The sequence below is a fragment of the Aulonocara stuartgranti genome (assembly GCF_965226115.1).
Source record: "Aulonocara stuartgranti genome assembly, chromosome: 15".
Lineage (NCBI taxonomy): Eukaryota > Metazoa > Chordata > Actinopteri > Cichliformes > Cichlidae > Aulonocara > Aulonocara stuartgranti.
The window spans coordinates 14,391,315-14,414,401 of NC_138951.1; the positions used below are offsets into that span (position 1 = coordinate 14,391,315).

Here is a 23,087-nt window from a genome sequence, read left to right on the forward strand (position 1 = left end):
TACACTCATGAGATGTTAGCATTTCACTGTTCAGGCGGCATTCAGGAAAACACTGAGGATACAGAGACAGAACATCCGGTCTGGAGATTGACTTTCATAATAAAACGCCAGTTGTCATGGTCGCAAGCTAACAAGCTGTTTTAGGGACTGTTGTATTTAAAAATATATATTTAAGTTAAATATCTAAGTGAAATATGTATTAGTATATTATTCTAGTATCTCCTTAGCGTCAAATGATAGATTATGGATGAATCGGTAACACCATAATACTCTAAATAACAACAATTACATTGGAGACATCAAAGTCATGGTGACTTTTAAACCTTTGTTACTTTAGTGCTTCTGTTGAAAAGAACATTTTTACGTGTGATTTTCATAACTTTTGTTGCAGTCACAGATATTCAATTTCTAGTTCAACACTGCGCACAACCTGAAATTGTGTGTTGTCACACAACTTCCAATTATACTTGCACCACTAAATGCACCATCTACATGCAGTTTGGCAGTGGTTGTATACACCAAAGTGTATTTACTAAACTAACAACTGTCTAACAGGATAAACGTGCTATGCAAAGAGGGACTAGTTATTAGTTTAATCGTTTTAAAAATATTTATTTATGCTGAAGGGGCGTCTCCTTCTCCAGTTATGGTGGGAAAGTTTACAAAGAAAGCGGAAGCAGAAGCGCTCCTGCCCAGGAAGTCGCCGTTTCCACCAATGGTTGCGCGTAACGCAAGTTTAGCGGGGAATTCAGTCCTTCTGCTCGGACGATCTCTTCGCGGGAAATAGTACCCCAGCTTCGGCACAGAAAGCGGACCGGCAGAAGCTTGACATCGAGGAAAACGTTACGTTTTTATACAAAAGCCTTTGGATCGAGTTGTGCTGCAGTGCAGGGATGCTTTTCCGCTCAGTGGTGGACAGAGGAGTGGGCAGACGGAGGCAGAATGGTGAGACAGGGATGGGTTATTTGCACGGCCATGGCTGGGCTTTAGCTAGTCTAACATGGAAGATAATGCAGTCTAACATCTCTGCTTTATGTTTCGAGGAGTCATGCTGCCAAGAGGGCTCCTAGAGTATCATTTGCACTTGCTTTTCTTTTGCCTTCAGTGTGGACTTTAACGTTTAATTCTACTTTCTTCGTGAATGTCTTTGTCGGGCTGTTCAGACTCCAACTGGTGGCACACCAACAATATGTCATGCCTTATAACCGTAGTACATATTAGGACAGTTTCTCATATTTTGATTGGCTTTGGTTTATACAACTCAAGAACAAGTGAGAAGACAAGCGTGCGGATCTATACTCGTAGGTCACTTTAATAGGTACACCTGGCGAGTTGGACCCTCTTTTGTCTTCCAGGCGTAGATTCAACAAGTTGGTTAAAGCGTCCCTCAGATATTTTGATTCATATTGACGCGATGGCATCACACAGTTTCTGCATATTTGTCGACTGTACATCAACGATGCAATGTCCTGTTTTACCACATCCCAATGGCTTGAGATCTGGCGTCTGTGGAGGCCATTTGAGTAAAGTGTGCTCATCGTCATGTTAAAGAAACCAATCTGAGAGGAAGTGAGCTCTGTGACACGGTGTTATCCTGCTGAAAGCAGCCATTACAGCCATTAGAGAAGGGTGTCACGTAGTAAAGGGTAACGTATAGAACAATCTGAAGTAGGCCAGGCTACTACAGACTACCAGACTAATGGAAAGTGGGAAGATGTTTGAGTATATTGTGAAAATATTAAAGAGTTATTTATAAAATAAGAGCCTCACTGTTACCAGTCTAAATTCATTACCCATACAGGTTATTATAGTAAATGGTCCCAAAAGAAAAAAAAAACTCAAAATCTTCTGGTAATTCAAAGAATACATACTATTTTTTTTCCTGTTAAATAAAATAGGAATTGCCCGTTGATTCATTTATAATGAAACCCAGCAAATCTTCTATTTGTTTATTCATTTATTTTATTTTTCATGGTGTCTATTACTTATTTTGGTATAGTATAGCAGGCCAGGGGTGATTTGTTTGTTACTAAGAAGGCTTTAAAAATGACAATGAGTCAAATCTCTGGACCGTTAGTTTGGACTTTCGTGACGTGATCGGTTCACAAGTACAAATGATCCCGTGTGAATAGCAGCCCCAGGATCCTGTTCTTGACCTACAGGAGCGGCAGCTGGTGTGGTCTTCTGCTGCAATGACTCCAAGGTTCAATGTGTTGCATCTCAGAGATGCTCTTCTGCATATCTTAATTGTAACAAGTGATTATTTGAGTTACAGTTGCCTTCATATCAGCTCAAAGTGGTCTGATGATTGTCCTCTTAAATCTGCAATGCTTTTTAGTTAGTTTTACTGCCGTGTCTCATTGATGTCCTTCCTCTGACCATGCATCATTCTCTTCAGCTCTCCCTGCAGATCCCCGGTCCAGGTACCCTCTGAGTTCCCTGCTTGAAGGCTACCGATGCGTCCGACATGATGAACATATCTCCTATGGGAACCTTGGCGACTCTGTGCCACCGTTTGGATTAGCTTTCTCCTCTGGTAATTCATTTGTGCTTATCGTTGTAAGTGCAGAGAGAGCAAGGCCCTGTTGTCATTAATCTGTCTAACTGCAGTGTCTCTTTTCTCCTGTTTGTTTTCAGCCAGGGACCTGCAGAACATCCTCGCAGCAGCTAATGAAGAAGGCATTGTTAGGCTCTACAACACAGAGAGCCGTGAATATCCACTTCTTAAAGGTATTCTTGTGACTTGTGTTCATAATTGTCATGCCACGTATTTTGAAATGTTGGTGGCTAAAAGTGTGTTAACCTTGCAGCATGGCTGGCTCATGAGAATGCTGTCTTTGATATCGCCTGGATGCCAGGGGAGCCTCAGTTAGTAAGTGCAAATTCATTCTGTTTAGTCAGAGAATTGCAGAAAGTCAGATGTTTTTGCGTCACCCTCAAATGCATGACTCATGTAATTGCATCTGCCTTACCTGGGATTACTAATTTTTGGGTTTTTTTGTTGTTCTTTATTTTGTTGGAACCCATTAAAAACTCTGAAGCCTTTTCTTATTATTCTTTGGTCATCTGTGATCTCTTCAGGTAACTGCTGCGGGTGACCAGATGGCCAGGCTCTGGGATGTGAAGTCTGGAGAGTTGTTAGGCAGCTTCAAGGGCCACCTCTGCAGTCTTAAGTCTGTTGCATTCGCACCAGAGGAGAAAGGTATACCTTTTACTGAGCTAACATTGTGTTGGCTGTGCATTGATGATATATTGTTGTATCATGTGATTAATACATTTTCTTTTGTCACGCAGCTGTGTTTTCTACTGGAGCCAGAGATGGAAATATTATGATCTGGGACATGAGGTGCAGCAAAAAAGGTATTGATCGGAACAGTAATAGACAATTTAGCAATAAATTTTAAATCATATCTTTAGCCACTTTGTTACTAGCAGCCTGTTGCAAAAACACTTATTTTTTCCTGTTTCTTTAGTTGAATTTATGAAAAATGCCACAACAATAATCAAACTTATGTCTTTCCCTCAGATGGTTTCTACAGACAGGTGAACCAGATCAGCGGAGCTCACAACAAAGCAGAGACCAACCCTCCCTCTAAAACGAAGAAGAGACGGGGCGGCATGGCTCCGAGCGTGGTGAGTTTTCTCGACAATCAGCCGTTTAATGGAATGAAAAGAGCGATGCTGCAAATGGAAATCTAATCTTTAGCTACTCCATCTTATTTGCAGGACTCCCAGCAGAGCGTTACAGTGGTTTTGTTCAGGGATCAGCACACCCTCATCTCTTCGGGAGCTGTTGACGGGTAAGAAAAGAAAGGCTTCTTGTCACCTTTTTCACATTTATAAGAGCCGTTACCAGACATTCTCGATCATTTTCTGTCTCCTTCAATTCCCTTTATCAGAGTAATCAAGATGTGGGATTTGAGGAAGAACTACACTGCACACCGTCATGATCCTGTACCCCTGCAGACATTTCCGTATCCAGGTTCTTGCACTCGGACGCGACTGGGTTAGTTCCCTAACATGCCAAGCATCACCTTTACCTGAAATGTGCAAATAACACACAAATAACCCAGCTGTCTTTTTGACGTGCTGCAGGATATTCCGGACTCGCTCTGGACTCCGCGAGAGCCAACGTGATGTGTAACTGCACAGACGACAGCATCTATATGTTCAGTGTCTGCGGAATAAAAACGACACCAGGTAAAGAAGCTCCTCGCTTTGGCTCAACAGTGCGTGTATGTGCACTAGAGTAGAATAGGTCTTTTTTTCCAGTCACCCATTCATCACTAGATGGCGCTAATGCGCTTTGTTATGGGAGCAAAGCATCCAGCAGCAGAAGCCTCTTGATGCAAATAAAAAGCCATAGATGCTTTGTTTTCTACTGTTACGTGTTAAAGTCTGATCTGAAGTTCTGAATAGCAGTGGGTTAGGTGCTGTTTGACAGGTTGCAATACAGGAAACCATTTCAAAATGCATCATGACAGTTTTTTAATGGAAACGAAAGAGGAAAGTGTTACTAAATGTACAGAAACTAGAGGAAAGTTCAGCATTTCTCTTTTTATTGTTATATACACAGTACTGTACATTTTATCCTTTTATTTGATTGTCCTTAGACTTGTTTGTTCTCTGATCTTTGTGAATATTTTGTCATTTTTAAGAATTATGTTTCATCCACAGTGGCAGTTTTCAGCGGTCACCAGAACTCCTCGTTTTATGTAAAGTCCAGCGTTAGCCCAGATGACCAGTTTTTGGCCAGCGGTTCGAGTGACAACCACACGTACATTTGGAAGGTGCGTTCTCGGTTATATTTTACCTGACGTAATAAAAATTGCTTTATTTTCACTCTGGGGGTTTTCTGGTGTTGAGGAACTGCAAATTTAAGGTTTTTGAACATTTTTTTGTTACATTTCAGATCTCCAATCCTGAACTTCCTCCCATGACGCTTCAAGGTCATAGTGAGGAAGTGACGTCTGTTGCATGGTGTCCGACAGATTTCACTAAGGTAAGACGTGAGTGGTTATACAAGTATGAACACTGCTGTGAATTGGAGGAGTTTTAATGAGCCGAGAAGCACCTGAACCAGCTGCACTTTGCTGGAAGATGCGGGGCGCTCTGACTTTATTCGATTTAATGAGCTTCTGTATAAAGCCCTCTGCTCTGTTGGCAGATTGCTTCCTGTTCCGATGACCACACCGTGCGCATCTGGCGACTTCACCGAGAAAATGATGAAGTGCAGTCCTCATTAGGAGAGGCTAACCTAGTAGGCCATGCACGTCCTAAGATTCTCCCAAGTAAGTGCTTCACCTACAATGTATTCTTGTGAATAACTACCATATAGTCATAAAAGCGTAGAGGTTTCACTTACAGTATGTGCATGTGAATTTGTGCTTCATCATAAATCACTGCTGTCCTGCAGTTAAATACAAAACATGATCACATCTGGACTCACACTACTTTATTCTGCTGTTAAGGGCCTTCCATTCCAGCTGAGACAACCCCTGCCAAGCCCCAGAGGAGAGTGAGCCTTGGTGGCATAGCCTCACCTCAGCCTGCAGCCTGTGCTCCCAGTGGAGCCGCCCTGCCCCTTTCTTCCAGCACCACTACACCCAACCACTCACAGGACTCTAAAACTGCAGCTGTTCGCCACAGAACTCCGCCCACTATCAAACAGTGGTTGTCCCCAAGCAGCAGAACTTCCGAACAGGCTGGCTCTCCGGCCCATCGGGTGCTGAGCCAGTCTCCCCAGAGCTCTGTAAGCAGCACCCCCCCCACAGAACGACGGGCCAAACGCAGGCTGGAAACCGGTGACGGCTCGTCTTCGAACTGTGAGGGCACTGAGCAGTGCGACTGCGTTACTGAACTCTCTCCTGCAGCCAAGAGGAGCCGGACCCTCTCTGGTGTTTGCTGCCCAGCTCAGGAGAGCCCAGCACAAACAGGCTGCCACACAGAGGACAACAATGCGGCTTCATCCAGACAGACCGACAAGGAGAACTGCTCTCCCAGAGGAGTGAACTGGCTGTCAGTGATGAGCCAGAAGCTGAGGAAAGGTCAAAGAAGCCCTAGAAGTCCCAAAGACCCCAGAAGTCCCAGTGCTGCTAAGAAACAAGAAAGCAAGACACCAGCATCACCAGTAAGTATAAAACTCACAGGTTTGGGAGTGGATTAACATTCTCATCTGAAATTATCCTCAAGTTTGGTGCTGTGATGCAAGGGTGGTGTTATATGTAGTTCAGTTATACTGAAACACAATTGGCAGCCGATGAGGTGGAGATTTTAAACCGCAGCTGCCCATCAGCCACCTACAGACGCTGCTTGTTTCCACCTCCTGCTACAGCTGCTGTAGATGGTGGAGTCAAAGCAGATATGATGCCATTCCTTAAATGATTCAAGGAGATTTTCAGCAAAATATTCTTTAAGGAAAAGGAACCCATATTGGCACATACAGCAGGGGTGTCAAAAATAAGGTCCGGGGACAGAAATCGTCCCAGCACAGAGTCCTGTCTGGCGACACCGAAAGGCTTTAAAAAGCGAATGAGTGCATGGATTTTAAACTCTTATCTGTATTTTTAGAGGTTTTAAAGCTTTTTCTATTGATAAAGAGCTCCCCCGTAGCAATTCATACTAAATCAACTATTACTATTACTCAACCTAAAAGTAGTTAAGTAATAGAAAAACAATTGAATACCTGTTTTTTTTGTTTTGTTTTGTTTTTCTTAATATATGTTTATTCCATAGAAAAACTGCAACGCAATGGTCATTTTTCTTAGTCTTAAAGACAGGGATGAAATATTTAGTTATCAAAGTGGGCTATATGTAGCACACGATGTAAAATGAGTTTGACAGTCCTTACATACTGTAGGCATTGGCACTGATATGTCTGGGTGATTATATTTTAATTAAATGTGGCATCCATGCATGTTGTTTTAGCTTTTAAGATGATCCTTTGTTTTTTTTTTCATTTCTGTTTTCCAGAATGTGTGCACCCCTCCAGCCATGAAGAAAATCTCCATGTATTTCACAAAAAGGCCTTTGGATTGACCTGGTTGTACCAAACTTGGTGCTTTTCTTTAAGAGGGTTTTATTCAAGGTGGTTTTTAAGTGGCACCCAAAAACTATAAGCCTCTTAAGATCACTGATTACTGAGATCAGAAGAGATCAGTCACTGAACATTTGATGGTTTGGATTTGACATCCAGGGACTGCTTTCAATTTTATATTTAAATATGTTCTTTTCTTTTCTTTTTCTTTTTTCTTTTTTACGCCTCCTACAGAAATTTCTGGTGCTGTGCAGAATTTCTGGCTGGCGACTAAAGTTGCGAACATGAGTACTTCTAAAGATGCTTCAGCATTAAATCGAAGACTCCACATTTAAAAGGCTGATTAGATTTTAAAAAGTTGATCCTCAAGTGCAGAGAAAAGCATTTGTTCACAGAACAATTTAAAAAAATCTAGTTATTTGGTTCATTTTGTTAAACCTTTTTATGAACCGCACTGTAAGCTGCTCACAGATCAGCTCTATAACATTTGTAAGCCAGCCATCGAAGTCACGTGTTTTCCGTGTACGAGTTTGCTCCTTCATATCGGAGTTGCACACGTGGTTTGCAATAGATTTTTTCCTTACTGAGCAAATTTTTGACTTGTCTATATGTACAGAAGAACCAATGAATGATGCTTGATTTATTTGTATTTAATTGATAAATCTAGCTGTAGTCAAATTTTATTAAACAGTTTTCTGCCTGTGTGTGTATTTGTGTGTATGTGAGGGACAGAGAGGGTCTGATGGGGAAGTGGTGAGAGTTTTAGTCGAGGTAATTAAAAGAGAAAATCTAAAGACTGAAAAACATTCAAACCTAAAAAATTAAATCTCTATCATCTCACACTTTTCTTTAGCTCCCTGCAGATTCGTGTGATTAGTGTTTTACAGCTATTTTGTTCCATTTGGACAGTTTTAATTTTTTTACTTATTTTTTTTCATTTTGTATTCCAACTATAGAAATGGTTGGAAGACAATGCCAGAAAAATTGACAATCACTGCCTCTGCCCCAGAGAGGCAGAAGGGTTGTTTTTAACATGTATGTGTGATGGTAACTTATTACAGCAGCTGTGGTAAAGACTTTCAATGAAGTGACTTCCTCTGATTATAAATGCAGCTGAACTGAAGAGCACACAAACCCAACATAAAAGCATGATAGGTGAGAAAATGGACAGTAAGTTATTAAAGAAAAAAGATGGTATACTGGTATTTGATGGTAGTTACTTAAATATTTGACTTCTGTATGACTTTCAGTCTCAGATCACTGTGGAGGAATTTTTGCACGCTCTTCTTAACTGTGTCACTTCAGTTCATTGAGGTTTGTGGGCAAAGTTTATGCACAGCATTTCAGTCGGATTGAGGTCTAGACTTTGACTGCCGCTGTGCTCCTGTTACATATCACAATTTTGGCAAAACGTTAGCAGTGAGACAGATGGCTTCACACTTGACTCTATAATACTTTGATTTACAAAGGAGTTTGTGGTTGACCCAATGACTTCAAGGTGCCCAGGTCCTGTGGTTGCAAAACAAGCCCAAATCACCCCCCACTCCGCCATGGCCATTGATAGTTGGTAGGAGATGTTTGTCCTGATATGGCGTGTTTGCTTTTCTCAAAACATGATGCTGTGCATTATGGACAAACCTCTGCACTTTGGTCTTGTCCATCCAGAAGACATTTTCCAAAAGGCTTGAAGTTTGTTCAGATGTAATTTTGCAACCCTAAGCTCTGCTACAATGTTTTCTCCTGGTATGGTAGCACTAATTGTACTGCCATGAACTTTAACATTTAGCATGCTGACTGAGACCTGAGATGTAGCTCTAGGTGAATGTGTAGTTTTCTTGAGCATTGTAGAGTCTGACCTTGGGGTGACTTTGCTGGGACGTCCACTCTTGGGAAGATGTTGGTAATTCTAAATGCTTCGCTTTATGAAGTGCATTTGATTGGTAGCACTACTTACCCTCTAAATTCCCGTGGAAACAGTGAGGGACTGCATAGACTCCTGTCTAATGAAAAACTTGTTAACACTTACTGTTCTGTTTCCATAATAATAGCAAATAATTAATAGGGAAAGAAAATGGTAAAAATCTACTACAAGATTGATCTAAATAGATAAAGATAAATGACAATAATTAACATTAAAGATGTTAATTATTAACATCTTTATACAATCCATATTTAGAATTTGGCCAAAGGTTTCAGGACTTAGCTCTATGGCACTCTCTTTCATAATTTAGGATTTTACAATACATTATTCTAGATTTCTTTTGTGTTACTTTTGATGTAAGTGTAGTGATAAAAAGAAAGCTTTCTTCTTGTCTCTATTACAGACAAAGTAAATGTACTAAAATAGAAACCCAATTTCCTGTGGAAAGGCCCTTATTTTAGGCTTTATACCTGTATTTTATAAACACATACAGCATGTAATGCGGAAGGCATTGAGTTAGGGCATAGCTGTCAAACTCTGGCCCGTGGGCCAAATTTGGCCCTCAGCCTAATTACATTTGGCCCGTGAAGCCATACCAAATTACTATTAGAGCAGGCCTACTGGTATTATACAGCTAATATATATATTGTTTAGTATTAAGCTTTGCTTGTTCTATATTCAGTTTTCCAGCAAAACTTATTTGAGTCCATAAGAAAAGATTCATTCTTATATCTGGAGGAAGATTTTTTTTCCAATAAATATTAATGTTAGCCCGCGACTTTGTTCCAGTTTTGAATTTTGGCCCACTGTGTATTTGAGTTTGACACCCCTGAGTTAGAGAGTGATACAGGCAGGGCCAAAGCGTGTGTGAATTCCTGAATAACATACAGTTATTATCAGTTTTCCAGGGTGGAATGACTGAACAGCATACATCTTTAATGACCAGGGTGCACATGGTTGAATTTATTTTGGATTTTCTCTCGGGGGTCAGGAGCGTACATACAGGCTCAAATATACACTTAAATATTTTAATAAGTTTTCGGTGGGAGAAACGTTTCGTCACTCATCCAAGTGACTTCTTCAGTCTCTTTGTTATCGGAGTTTTTCCAAATGCAATATCCCAGGATCTCTTTTTTAAATCCTAAAACAATCTGTGGCTAAAAACTGAAAGTATAAGTGGGGTACTTCTTTAAAAAGCGCAAAGAAACACACGGCGACAAATGGAACTCTTATTATATTATCTTATTATTATTTTAAATGTATTGCTACGAGACGTGTGTCAGTTTTTGTTTAATGCTACGAGACGTGTGTCAGTTTTTGTTTAACGCTACTGCCTGTACCGCATCACCTATTTGTTTTCACATGTCACATGTTCAAGTCCCGCTTTCTGCGCGGCTCGATTGGTTTAAAAAGTTCTAGTTTTTTGAAATTTTCGCCTCTGATTGGCTGTTAGCAACGTCAATCAGTGACGTGCCCCCGTCAGCGCTCCGCAGTCAAGCTCACAGACACACAGTGACGGAGCGGCTTCGCTGGGAGTGTTTACGGCTGCCTGCCTCAGCTCGACATCCAGTAATTTGCTGTTTTTGACAATACTCGGTCTTTATCGAGGTCGTGCTAGCGAAACAGTCTCACACTATTCATTCGGAAGTGTGGCGAAAGGTGAAGTTTCTCTTAGGTGGATGAGGCTAACTTTCAAGCGCTAAATGAGTCGACGAGCGAAATTTAACTTCATCGATCGCGGATAAATTTTTTTCTCTCAAAAACACACTCAGCAGAATTCTGTCTAGGATTAAACCAGTGCTCGAAGACGCGGACTGTGTGTTTTACCGAAGAGCTGCAAAAAATTAACGGGGCAACTTTCTTTGGTAACTTTTCCCCCCCTCAGCAGCGGTGCAAATTGTTGTAACCGTCAGCTAATTTTAGCAGGCTAGCTAACTGTCAGCTTAGGTCTACTGTAGACAGCTTCAATCCGGCAATGCCTCTCTTATGTTTTGCAACAGGTAGACGTTTTTCGATCACAATGCAGCAGTAAAAATAATGTCAGAAATTTAGGAGCTTATTCTTGTCGTGTTGGTCGCTCCGTGCTGTGTAGTGTGGGCGGTGTCGTGTGACTAAATTCGTATTTTTTCGTATTTTGAAGACTATCCCCCTCCTCCGTATTTCATAGAGCAAGATAATGATGCAGTCTTTGGGCACAGCTTAACCTCCGTACCGACCGACCATGTTGGATCATACAAAAATAACACAAACCTTCTGATGTGAAAAGGGGAAGGAAGCTTTTCGTATGACCTAGGAGATACAGTGCAAAAAGTGTCAAGGTAGTTTTTTTTTATTTTTTTTATTTTATGCATCAAAATGTCGGCCATCTCCGCATCAGAGAAAGTGGATGGGTTTACGAGGAAGTCCATGAGGAAGGCACAGAAGCAGAGAAAATCCCAGGGCTCCTCTCAGTATCGCACTCACACCGCTCCGGTCGAGCTCTCCCCGCTGCCGCAGCTCAAAGGTAAGAGGATGAAGGGGTCCGCCGCTTAAAATAGTCTGCCTGTCATGACCGCTGTGTGTGTGTACACTGCCGGATCCACTGCAGGTACACTGTGCATGCAGCCAGAAATGCATTACACATTTTAAAGCTGGCCTGTATTCAGAAACCTGCCAAAAAATAATGCACACCTATTAACACTTGCAAGCAGCTTGTAAGAGTTGACCAAAGGGTGTTTGAAAAGGCTCTGTGCCAAAGTATGTTACATTGGTTTTGTATTCTTGGACAGTTTTGTCAGTAGTTGTATTAACATCTCTTGACCCATTGTTTTGTTTTTTGTTTTGTCCTTGCTGGATGTTGTGTAATGACAAATGCACATCCCCAGAGCCATGTTGTTCTAGTGGCTAAGAAGGATTTATGTATTTGCGTCAAGGTGTTTTGAAGGATCAGTGTCTCTACACCTGATGCACTGATTGGAAAATTCAATTTGGCTTTGATATAAGTTTTTGATTTGTCACGATTTTAGTGTTTATTCCTTGTCTTGTACACACACAAAAAATAGTTTCCTTTTTTTAAAGTCCAGCCAGTACAGCTCTTCATCACTCTACCGTTTTATTTTATTTTTTGGCAAGCACGGTCTGTGTAGGGTCTCAGTAAACCAGGCCACGGTAGTCTTGAGGGTTTGAAAAAGAAGGCATCTCGACTTCTTTAGGTTTCTGAAGAGGTTTCGGCTTCCATCCAAGAGGCTTCTTCAGTTCTAAAACAACGAGTCCTGGGTAATTAAACCCTAGTGGGGACTATCCCCTTTGGAGCTGATTCTGAGCATCACGTTGACTGACATGATCAATAGTGGGTCAATAACCCTTTTGTCCTCAAAAACCTAAAGAAGTCCAGTTACCTTCATGCATTGCATTTTCAAGCTTGTAGGCAGCTGGTTCACAATAATAATAATAATAATAATAATAATAATAATAATAATGATAATTGATTGCATTTATATAGCGCTTTGCAATTCCACTATTCATTCACTCTCACATTCACACACTGGTGGAGGCAAGCTACAGTCGTAGCCACAGCTGCCCTGGGGCAGACTGACAGAAGAGAGGCTGCCATATCGTGCCATCGGCCCCTCTGGCCAACACCAGTAGGCGGTGGGGTAAAGTGTCTTGCCCAGGGACACAATGACCAGGACAGAGAGCCCAGGGATCGAACTGGCGACCTTCCGGTTACAGATGCGCTTCCCAACCCATTCTGGCCCATTCTGAGCCACGGTCACCCTTGCCTCAGAATTGGCCTTTGATGGGTAAGAGTTTGTCTTGCCTGACTTAACAGAATTTTATGGGTTTTTTTTTCCTGTTATCTCTGCCCATTTGATAAACAAATATAATAATTTAAAATATCTGTTTATAAGTTTTCAAATTCTTAAAAATATGAAAAAGAATAATACCAGAAGCTTAAAAACAGACTAAATTAACTTTATTATTTTGTGTTGCAGGGGTTGATATTACAGTAGGACATTTTATATTGTAATTTATAAAAGCAATAAAGATTCAGTTTTTCAATCAAGCTGATGACTGGTAGCCAGATTTTCTGAAGGAGACCTGCTTTGTTTGACACGGGTGTAGCGCATTTTCTAATTCCTTCAGCCACCAAACTGGTAAGTTGGATGTATCTCAGACTTTTAAGATTGTAGCACAATTTTTCTTGCTAACATTGTCTATAAAGCCTGAGCTTCACAACGACACTTCACGCTATTCAAATCAACCACCCCAAACAGTGCTGTAAGAGGAGCAAAAGGAAGCACCCTGGTAAACGCCTTGATAAGTAGCTCAAATACATGAACCCCCCAAAATCTGTAATCTGTTACACTGCACAAACTGATGAGATGGATTTCATTGCTCAGTTGGACATTTCACACACAGCGGTGAAGTGCTTTTGAATAATCTGGTTGGAGAGAAGTGTAGGCTGTGGTAAGTTTTGAATTGTCTGTGCCATTTATAGAGAGAGCATGAATATTTCCCAAGGATTGTTAAGGTAAATACCATCTTATTTGATATACCAATTGGTAAGCAAGGATGTTCCTGGCCCATACAGATATTGACTTGATATCTCTGTGCAACCCAACAAAAAAGTGACAGCAGTTTGGCACTACAGACTGTGTGGTTGTCAGTAAATATTTTAGTTTTGATTATGAAATCAGTAATTTAAAATTTACTTGAGAAAATTAAGAATCAACTTCCTCCCACAACCAGTGACTGTCACCCAAAGGACACAGAAAGGGAATCTGGATAACCACCTGAAAAGTTGTAAGACCCAACTTATCTGTGAGCAATATTGTGTTGTCAAAGTCAGACCAGCTATGTGGCATAGGGCTAGGTGCAGCTCTGCTTCAGACACACAGCTATCAGTGCAAGGAGACGGGTGAATGATTTAGCGTAGCTTAATGAGTGGATGTAAGTGGGTGGATATTGGCTGAACAAGTAAAGGTAAATGTTAGTGAGCCATAACAGTTGTCTAATGGCACCAACTCTTCCAGGCTGTTTTGTGTGTAAATAACAGTTAACAGAAACTAATTATACTGTATATGTGAGCTTAATGGTTGCAGCTTGTATCTAAAAGCTCCCCTGTGATTAGACCTGATGAGGGGAAATGCATATTTGAGTGGTTTTATTATGCATGTTTTAAAATTAATATTGGAGCATAGTTTTTGGACACCTTTGACACCGCTAAGCCATAAAATGTTTGCTTCTGTTGTCTCCTGTATGTTGTTAATGGTACAGGCTCTTAATAGAGAAGACAACTTTGTCAAAGCTGTAATCTTTTTTCTTTTCACACTGAGAAGTTTACATAGTGAGCTATTGTAAAGGGATTCCTAGTCCAAACATACTGAAATATAACTCTTTTGCTAGAGGCAGAATTGCTGCAATACTTAACAAATAAGGATGAGGCAGGGAGTCCCATACACACTCCCATACTTTACTGAACCAAGCTCAATATTTAAAGCTCAGTGCTGCAGTTTGTCTCCTGTGATGCTTCACAAGGCTGAAAGGACCAGAGAAAGCAAGAACCACCTGTTACATGCCATGACGTTTGTTTTGTACTTGTCTCATTCTCATGTCAGTGACAGCCAGTAAGCACAGCCTCTGACTGCGCAGGAGATAATGCAAGACAGCAAAATGTGATCATCAAGCGAAATGTGACACTGCTTGGTTGAAACACGGGAGGCTGGTATAAAACCTCCTGGAGTCTGTTGTTTGTGTGTTTTAGGTGGAGACAGGCATGTGGGGTGGAGGCCTGGTTGTGTTTGTTATGTTACATGCCTACCAGTTGTACTTGTGTAGACTTTGCAATGTTGTTTTTTAGGAAGTGTTCTCACCTGACCCCTTCAGAATTAGGTGTGTATTTATATTGTATGGTAAATTTAAGGCTTTACTAAATATACCAAAGTTTTACCTTTTTATAATATGGAAACTACAGGTCCTCAAAATACATAGGTCTGATTTAAAAGTCTTTATATACAAGGAGTAGACATGTGAAATTCTTGCAACTAAAAATACATTTACATTTACAAATTGCAAGAAAATTAATTTTACATTAACTTCAAGTCTCACAATCTGAAGTCAATATATAGCAGTGCCAATGGACCGATGTAATATCTGTGACACAGGGTAACAGAAGCAAGCACTGGTAACATGGATGTTTGCTCTGTTTCCTGAGGTTTCACTGAAGCAAACTTGAAAAACTGCATTTTGGGTAAACGTTCTTGGGCTATAGTACCATGTAGTTTAGAGGCTGATCAAAACAAGTTATAGCATATAATAGGGCTGCACGATTAATCGTTAGAAAATCGCGATCTCGATTCATACTTATGTGCGATCTCATTTCCAAATGACAACGATTTAAAAAACAAAACAAAACAAAAAAAAAACCTACGACGACAATTGTACCACATTTTGATCCGGGACGTACTCTGCATGAAAAAAAGCGCTCACTCTTCCTGCTCAACAAATGACAAGGGCGGAGCCTTATACCACGTGACACAGAAGCTGTGCCGTGTGATGTTAAAATTAGCAGTAGAGCTGGGCGATAGAACGATAACGATATGTATCGCGATATAACTTTTACTCGATAGAGAAATTAAGCTATCGCGATAGACCTCGCCGCTCTTGTCCTCAAAAAAAAAAAAAAAAGGTCAGCCAATCCAAATTAAGTAGCGCAGAGCCGAACCAATCACAGCCGCAGCGTCACGTCGCGTGACTTGTTACGTGCAGCACAAGTGCCAAGCCGCACGTGTGTTTGTTTGGGAAGCAGCCAGCGCGTAATGGAGGAAATGAGTGCGCCGACTAGAAAAATCAACCGAGCGTGACCGAAGAGAAAACAGATGATGGTTCCAACGCCGGAGAGATTGTCGAACGGAAGAGCCAAAGAAGTTCCGTAGTGTGAAGGTATTTCGGCTATTTCAAGTCTGACAAAAAACAGAGTAGCGTGCACTGTAAATTGTGCCGAAAGCAAGTCTGGAAATACAATAAACTGGTGCATGCGTCACACTGTGCGCCACGTTATTGTTTCGGTGAAATGAATTTCTACAATACTGTTACTGTTAATTCTACTCTCTGCAGTGTTTAAATGCTTACATATACACACAGTTACTGTCCGTCCACACATACGACTCGGTTCTGCTTCTATGCCCCAGCTTTGTTTACTTTTTCCCACCGAGGCTTCTAGACTTCTGATTGGCCAACATTTCTGCACGGTTAGGAATCTAGCGCCACCTGCTGCTTTGGCATGTTCATAGCAGCGTTTTCCTTCATTTCTGCCTTTATGTGTGGACGGGATTATTTTTTAAAACGAAAACGGAAAATCTCCGTTTTCAAAAATACCCGTGTACGTGTGGACGTAGCCTCAGTCTCTGACTGGAAGCGCTAATTCGTCATTCGGCTTTTGTCAGACTAAAGTAACGGTTACAACTGTTTGAAAAGCTCAGCTATACAACAAGGAGAGATTGAGAATTTCCTTTTAGTTCTCAGTTTATTTGATATTGACAAAAGTTAGTCAGTTTTGTCTGTTCTTCTGTAAAACAAACTAAGATTTATTTTTAGAATTAATATTTTGTTTCTAAGTGGAATTGACAATTTAGTCTGTTTCGTTTGTTCTATTTTGAAACTTAAACGCTTTAGCGGCTGCCTTTTGTGTAGTTTGCAATATTTGCCTTTATTTATCTGAAAAGTCTCATGTTCCTTAAGTACATCTACCCTGTTGAACTTATTATGGGAAATAAATATTTAAATAAAAACAAGCTGCTGATTATTTCACATTTTACTTGTGAGCAACGGCACATTTAAATCTTACAAATATAGTTATTTGGCTGATATCGTGATAGATATCGTTATCGCCTGAAATGAAAAAAACATATCGTGATATGAAAAAATCTCATATCGCCCAGCTCTAATTAGCAGGGAAAAAACAACGGAGAGCACGTCAGGGATGACGAGAAAGTGACAGGAGAAAATCCGTTCCGGTCAACCACCCAAACACCAATAACGGGAACCTTATACAGCGCTTCCCTATACACGTCGAACTCAAAGAAATTACGGAGGCTATTACTTACCTGACCAAAGATATGGCTCCCATCAACACTGTGCAAAACGAGGGATTTAGGAAAATGATCAACACCCGGCCTAGACAAACGCTACACAGTGCCGTCCCCCAACTATTTTTCTATTGTTGCACTACCTGCTCTATACACGCAGTGTCGAGCAACGGTGGAGACGAAATTTCAAGCAGTACAACATTTTGCGGCAACAACAAAACGTGAGACATTTGTTGTTTTTATGTTTATTTATTGTTTTTATGTTCAGTCTCAACTGTTACGAAGTTGATGTGCAGTTAATAAGTGCAATAAATATTTATACTGGAAAAGAAAATCGTGAGAGAATCGTGATTTCAATTCTAAGCCAAAAAATCATGATTCTCATTTTATGCAAAATCGTGCAGCCCTAGCATATAACAAGGGCTAGTTGTTTTACCTACATTTTGATACCAAGCTGAGCTTTTATCCATGATTTCTTCTGTGTCAAAAGCTTGTGGTAAACCCATATTATCAACAACCCGGCGAGTTATCCTGTATAGTATCATATTGTTTTGTAGCATGTCAGGATATGCTCATTGGATTTACAGATTGGAATCATATATGTGATTAGTGTGCATCTAATTTGTATATATGATAGAAACAAATAAAAAAGTCAAATACGTGTATTTCGGACCATAAGGTGCACGGGATTATAAGGCACATTAAGCGAAACAAAGCAGTCAGATAAATCAAACTTTATTCAACTCATTCTTCTTGCTTCCTGCACTTCTGTACCATTGATTCATTAATGCTGTATTCTGTCACAGCTGCTCTATTACCATGTTGTTGCAGTATATTAATGACTAACTTCGTATTGTGGATGGATTATCTCAGTTGTTCTCCTGACTGAAGTTTGGTCTGTTTACAGCATCCTGCCATGCGATTGCATTTGTCTCTAACCATCAGGAACCCTCACGTTAACTTTTATCGAGTGGAAAAGTGTTAGCTTCACTGTTTATGTTATGCTAACAAAGCTATGTCACTAGCGATCACGTAGCACAGCGGTCCCCAACCTTTTTCGCGCCACGGACCGGTTCATGCCCGACAATATTTTCACGGACCGGCCTTTAAGGTGTTGCGGATAAATACAACAAAATAAAACTAGTACCGGTACCGTAAAAAAGAAGATTTATTCATAACACACGTGAAAAGACCCAGGAAAACCGAGTTAAAGATAAAAACGATAACAAAATAACGCTCAAAACCGATTTAAAAACCCTGAAAACCATACATTTCACACCTGAGCCTCAACTCTCGTGGCCCGGTACCAAACGACTTACGGACCGGTACCGGTCCGAAGCCCGGGGGTTGGGGACCGCTGACGTAGCACATCATTACGGTATATACCACCTAGCCCAACTTCAGTAACCCTACAAACATCACTGCTGTTTAATTTTCTATCTTCATTTATATTGGAAGTGATAGCAGAGCTGTAAGTTTAAATTTTTATCAGAAATCTCTCAGTCAGAACATGCTATATCATGCTTAGGTAACTAGCGAAACTAGCGAGCTAACTTCCTGCTAACTTCTAACTCCGTTAAATCATTTAACGGAGTTAGAAGTTAGCAGGAAACAGAATTTATTACATTTAACTTAAATGTAATAAATTCTGTTTTCATGGATCCCTAGATGTTAAACTTAATTATTACACTTGGTAAAGCAGCAATGCTGATTGTTTTATTAAAGATGAAAGAATTTAGACAGTTTTTAACTCTCAGTGTGCTGCAGTGTTCGTTTTGACTTTGGGACCTGAAGCGGACTGAGTTTTTGGACCCAGATTACTCCCAGATTTATGAACACCTTAGTGCGACAAATACGGCAATAACAACGCCCTGCTTGCATGTTTTACAAAAAACAGTGAACACTATATTATGGCCCAGCCCTACTTGTTGGTTGTTTACCTTTAACCGGCAGGTAAAACAAATCCTACTTGCATACACACACTTGGTTGCAGAGTGAGTTTCATCCATAACAATGTGTACATTTACTTTGTGCAGGAAATTGTCTGACTTATATAAATACAGACAGTTAATGACGAGTTAATGAGCTTTATAATGGTGATATGAGAAATTATCACTGTTGTGATCAAAGAACTGATGACAGGATTTTAATTGTCAAGTTTCTTTCACTTATAACTTCAGCAAGTCATATCAAATGATCATTTTTTGTCGATACTAAAGGAAGGAGCAGACTTGCCTGATCAAGTAGTTGCAACTTTTCAACATGATGCAACTTCTTAAATGCTGGCAATAAAATGTGTTGGTATTAATGCTGACTATAGTTATACAACAGCAAAAAAGGCTTTGTAGATTTTGAAAATATATTTTATTGTTATGGTGCATCTGGAAAGCAGATGATCAAAAAGATGGGGGCTTTGGGAAGGATTTGAGCACTGCACCACAGCAATGTGCACAAACTGACTTGAAACAACATGACAGATGCTGGTTTGACAAGGGTGGAAGTGACAGGCAAATTATCCAGCGTTCTTCCACTGAAAGCTGGAGGGTGATTTGTACCTCATGTTTGTGGCAACTGCTGGCAGATAGATGAGAAAATCTTTTTTTTAATTCTTTTTTTTTTTTTTTTTTTTTTCCGTAATGGGTTTGCAGATGTTTGACCTGCTCATTTGGGTTATTGTGCCCTGCTTTGCCTCCCCCCAAAATCTTATTTCTATTTGTATTTTGTAGGAAAATGAGTATAAAGAGTTTCTACAAGCACACTTTTCCTTTCTAATAAGCGTTAGTGTTTCAATTATTTATTGGGAAGGACTTAAGCACACGATCTACTCAAAGTATGAAGTTACCTTTTTTATTTAAGTGGGTCAGTATAAAAGAGTACAAAAAAGCTGATAAATGTAACAGCTAAGGGAAACAAAGCAATGATATTTAGATGGAAATACATTCATACGCAAATGCTGTGGGATCTTAAAAAAATCGTATTGCTACAGAAATCAGGAATTATTGAACTTGTGAAATATAATGCCAGTATATTTAATGCTTATGTTAACAGCTTGTCAATAATTGTATTTAAAACCATCAGCCGTTTTGCTAATATTGTGTATATACTTCGTCAGTGCAGCACCATGTGACTCTGAGACTAACCAATTACAGTATTTCTCTTTGGGGCATCTCTGCATGTGTGTGTATGTGTGGTTGAAAGTAGGTAGAAGCAGTCTAAATAATGCATGCAAACATTTTAATTTCCAAGTATGTTGTCACAGGCAAATTATGGAGCATTATATTTGCTTGTCTCTCCAGGGGCTTTTAGACAGACTTTGATTTCAGGTGGTGGTCTTGCCCTCTGTGAGCTCGGCATGGCAGCACATGAATCAGTTCTCTACTGGCTGCAGGTTCTAGCACTTCAAACAAGAGTACAGTTCAATTTTTTACTAGGAAATACATTTGACTACTTTTGTGACATCGTGCTATAACAAGCTGCACAAATACCACTCACATAGACATTCTAGAAGATGGGCATAGCCGTTAGATCTAAAATGTGAAACCAACACTGTGCCTCAAAGCTCCCTCTTTTGATGAGCATGACAGGGCAATAACCTGTGGTCTTAAAAAAGGATTTTAGGTCCTAAGTTCCAAAATTTGTAGGAAAATGGCCCACTCCCCACTGAGTTCATGGACTTGGTTTGGGTGAGACTGAATAAAACATCAAGTATCAGAAAGGAAGATTTTTCAGGGGATGCTTACTGCCTGTTTGCCACGGAGCATGCTTGTCCTTTAGTTTGTCAGTCGGAACCAGAAACAACAGGAAAATATATATATTTAGGACAAAATATTTGCATAAATTTTTACTTTGTTTTTTGTTTGTTTGTTTGTTTTTATACTTTTTATATATTTTAAAGTCATCCACATCCTTTGTGAGTGACCCTTCTCCTTGCAGCAAATTTCCAGATCAGATCAAAGAGTAGTAGTCTTCTGAGCACTTTAAGTACTACCCGTGCATATTAAGGCATCATTGCCAGATTAATAAATATCACCCAAACACTCCCATGTCTGCTCATACGTGCAACTTGGGGAAGTTTGCAAGAGTAACCACAATTTTTCTAGCATGTTTACACTTATTGATTAGCCATCTGTTGCCTGGTAGCACTCAGTTGTGTGAGTCATGATTCATTTACAGAACAGAGTCTGTGTTGTGGTTACATATAGGCTCAGTACACTAGAAGAGCTGTCAGTATACTGTACATTGAGGTGTTTATGAAATTATCATTTTTGCCAGTCAACCTCGAACTATCTTTAATTGGATAAGAGTGTTGGTTTATTCAGTTGCCTGAAAGCCAAAAATCACAAGTACAGTGTTAACTTGCAGAAAAAAAATGTTTTTAATTGGCACAACATAGAAATCCTTACATCATTTTGCACAAACTGCACCTACTTTTAATGAGTCACAATGGTTTTATCTGCACTATTTCTGGTTTCTGGAGTAACTCTAAGAATGGAAATTTTTGCAGCCAGCTTTATCAGGTGCTAAAAGATAGTAGCCTGCAAAGATGCTTCTTCCCTCCTGCAGTGGAGAGGCTGGAGTGCTTACAGCTCCTGTTGTGTGATAGACACTGAAAAGATGAGTCATTCACAGACCAACATTGTTGCCATGGCAGCCAGAAGCCTTGAGAGCAAGCCAGGGAAATGTTTTACTTTCCAAATACATGCTGCTACATTTAGGTTGATATTTCTGTCCTTGGAGTGAAATTTTCAGCTGAGCCTTGGTTCCTAACTAGATCTGACTTTACGTTTGGGTGGTGTGGGTCTTTCTGTCAGCAACCTAAATGTGGCACAGTCACAGTGGTCCATGGCTTGTTCCTACATGGAAAAATCTGTTGCGCTGTGCATCTGTTTCTCACTTTCTGTCTGCCGTATTATTTTAAAAGAAGATGAATGTATAGTTTTTTTTTTTATTGTTTCATTTATCAGCCCTGGAAATTAGCTTTTTCCACAGTACATGTTTGGTTAAAATGTGAAACCAGAAGTCATCCTACATGGCTCTAAAATCAAATATGTGCTGGCATCACAAAAAGCCAGCAGAAGGAGACAGACTTTTTATCTGTGAAAATATTCATCAGTCTAATCTTCTCTAAATTGTATTTTGCACAATAAACAAATTGCAAAAGACCCTTTTAAAGCTAAAAGTTATAGGAATTGTATAGCTGATCGGTTCATCATTGCAGTACTGAACAACTGTTATCCCATATTACAGATTTGCCTCACATTGCACAGGCCTAATTGTTTCCTTTTGTCTTGTTTTGTATCTTTAATGGAAGTGACTAAAGGTTTGTTCACACCAAATGGGAAGCAAAGTTTTGCCTAGCTTTATTTATGAGAGTACAGTTGCTTGGAGGATCTTTGAGAACTGTTTGTTCAGAAGAGCAAACAGAAGGAGGAAGAGTGCAGCTGATAGCTGGCAACAAGTTGTAGTAACATATTTTCAGATTTTCCCAGCGCTCCTGTTTTTTTTTTGTTTTTTTAATGTCTTTAAAAACATTTTTAAAAATGGAGAAATGGAAGAAAACAGCATCAGTAAGCTTGTCCTTGTCTGATTGTCATTGTCTTGAAAATCAACATTTTATGGAAGACTCTCAGCTGATAGACTTTTGTGACACAGTGCTGCATCTTTGCATAAGCTTTGAATTTGTAATTGCAGTGTGTGAAAACTTCACTTTGGCGAACCCATCATAAGATGCTAAACTTTGTTTAAGTGAGGAAAATGTGTGTAATTGAGGCAAATGGGCTGTACCCAGACTATTTTCTTTCTTTTCTTTTTTTTTTTTTAAAGCATGCGCTAAATTATAGTAGCTTTTAAGTATTAAATGTTCTGTGCTGTAATTGACCCTTAGTTTATTATAAGGTTGTGTCCATATGTTTTCCTCTCCTCTAGCTTAGGATACTAGCACAGAAAATGAGCTTCCTCTGAAGGATGTCTGGGCTCTTATAGATAAGGCGAGGAGCTTGGTCATTTGTTAGCAGGCCAGAGTAATAGTAGAGATCAGCTACTCCTCCACAATCAAAGGAGT

At 40.0% G+C, this 23,087-nt stretch overlaps 2 protein-coding genes across 3 annotated transcripts in view; both read left to right on the forward strand.

Moving 5' to 3' along the window:
* Window positions 1-7: 7 nt before the first annotated feature.
* On the forward strand, window positions 8-7,730 carry LOC309690094 (denticleless protein homolog). Of its 2 annotated transcripts, XM_082506957.1 has the most exons (16): window positions 8-78; window positions 627-945; window positions 2,399-2,536; window positions 2,638-2,730; window positions 2,811-2,872; window positions 3,082-3,202; window positions 3,295-3,360; window positions 3,527-3,633; window positions 3,727-3,800; window positions 3,900-4,006; window positions 4,096-4,200; window positions 4,678-4,790; window positions 4,913-5,002; window positions 5,168-5,291; window positions 5,472-6,130; window positions 6,973-7,730. In XM_082506957.1, exons 2-16 carry the CDS (start codon window positions 894-896, stop codon window positions 7,036-7,038), a joined length of 1,977 nt encoding a protein of 658 aa, XP_082363083.1. In that variant the 5' UTR covers window positions 8-78; window positions 627-893; the 3' UTR covers window positions 7,039-7,730. The 2 variants fall into 2 exon arrangements, with proteins under 2 accessions (XP_082363083.1, XP_082363082.1); XM_082506956.1 differs by lacking the exon at window positions 8-78 and having other exon boundaries at window positions 349-945.
* A 2,696-nt stretch (window positions 7,731-10,426) lies between these two features.
* Window positions 10,427-23,087, forward strand: part of ppp2r5a (protein phosphatase 2, regulatory subunit B', alpha isoform) — a 62,080-nt gene continuing 49,419 nt past the window's right edge. The window contains exon 1 of the mRNA XM_082506958.1: window positions 10,427-11,460. Within this exon, the coding sequence (XP_082363084.1) occupies window positions 11,313-11,460 (148 nt within the window). The 5' untranslated portion in view covers window positions 10,427-11,312. The remainder of the gene's footprint in view (window positions 11,461-23,087) is intronic.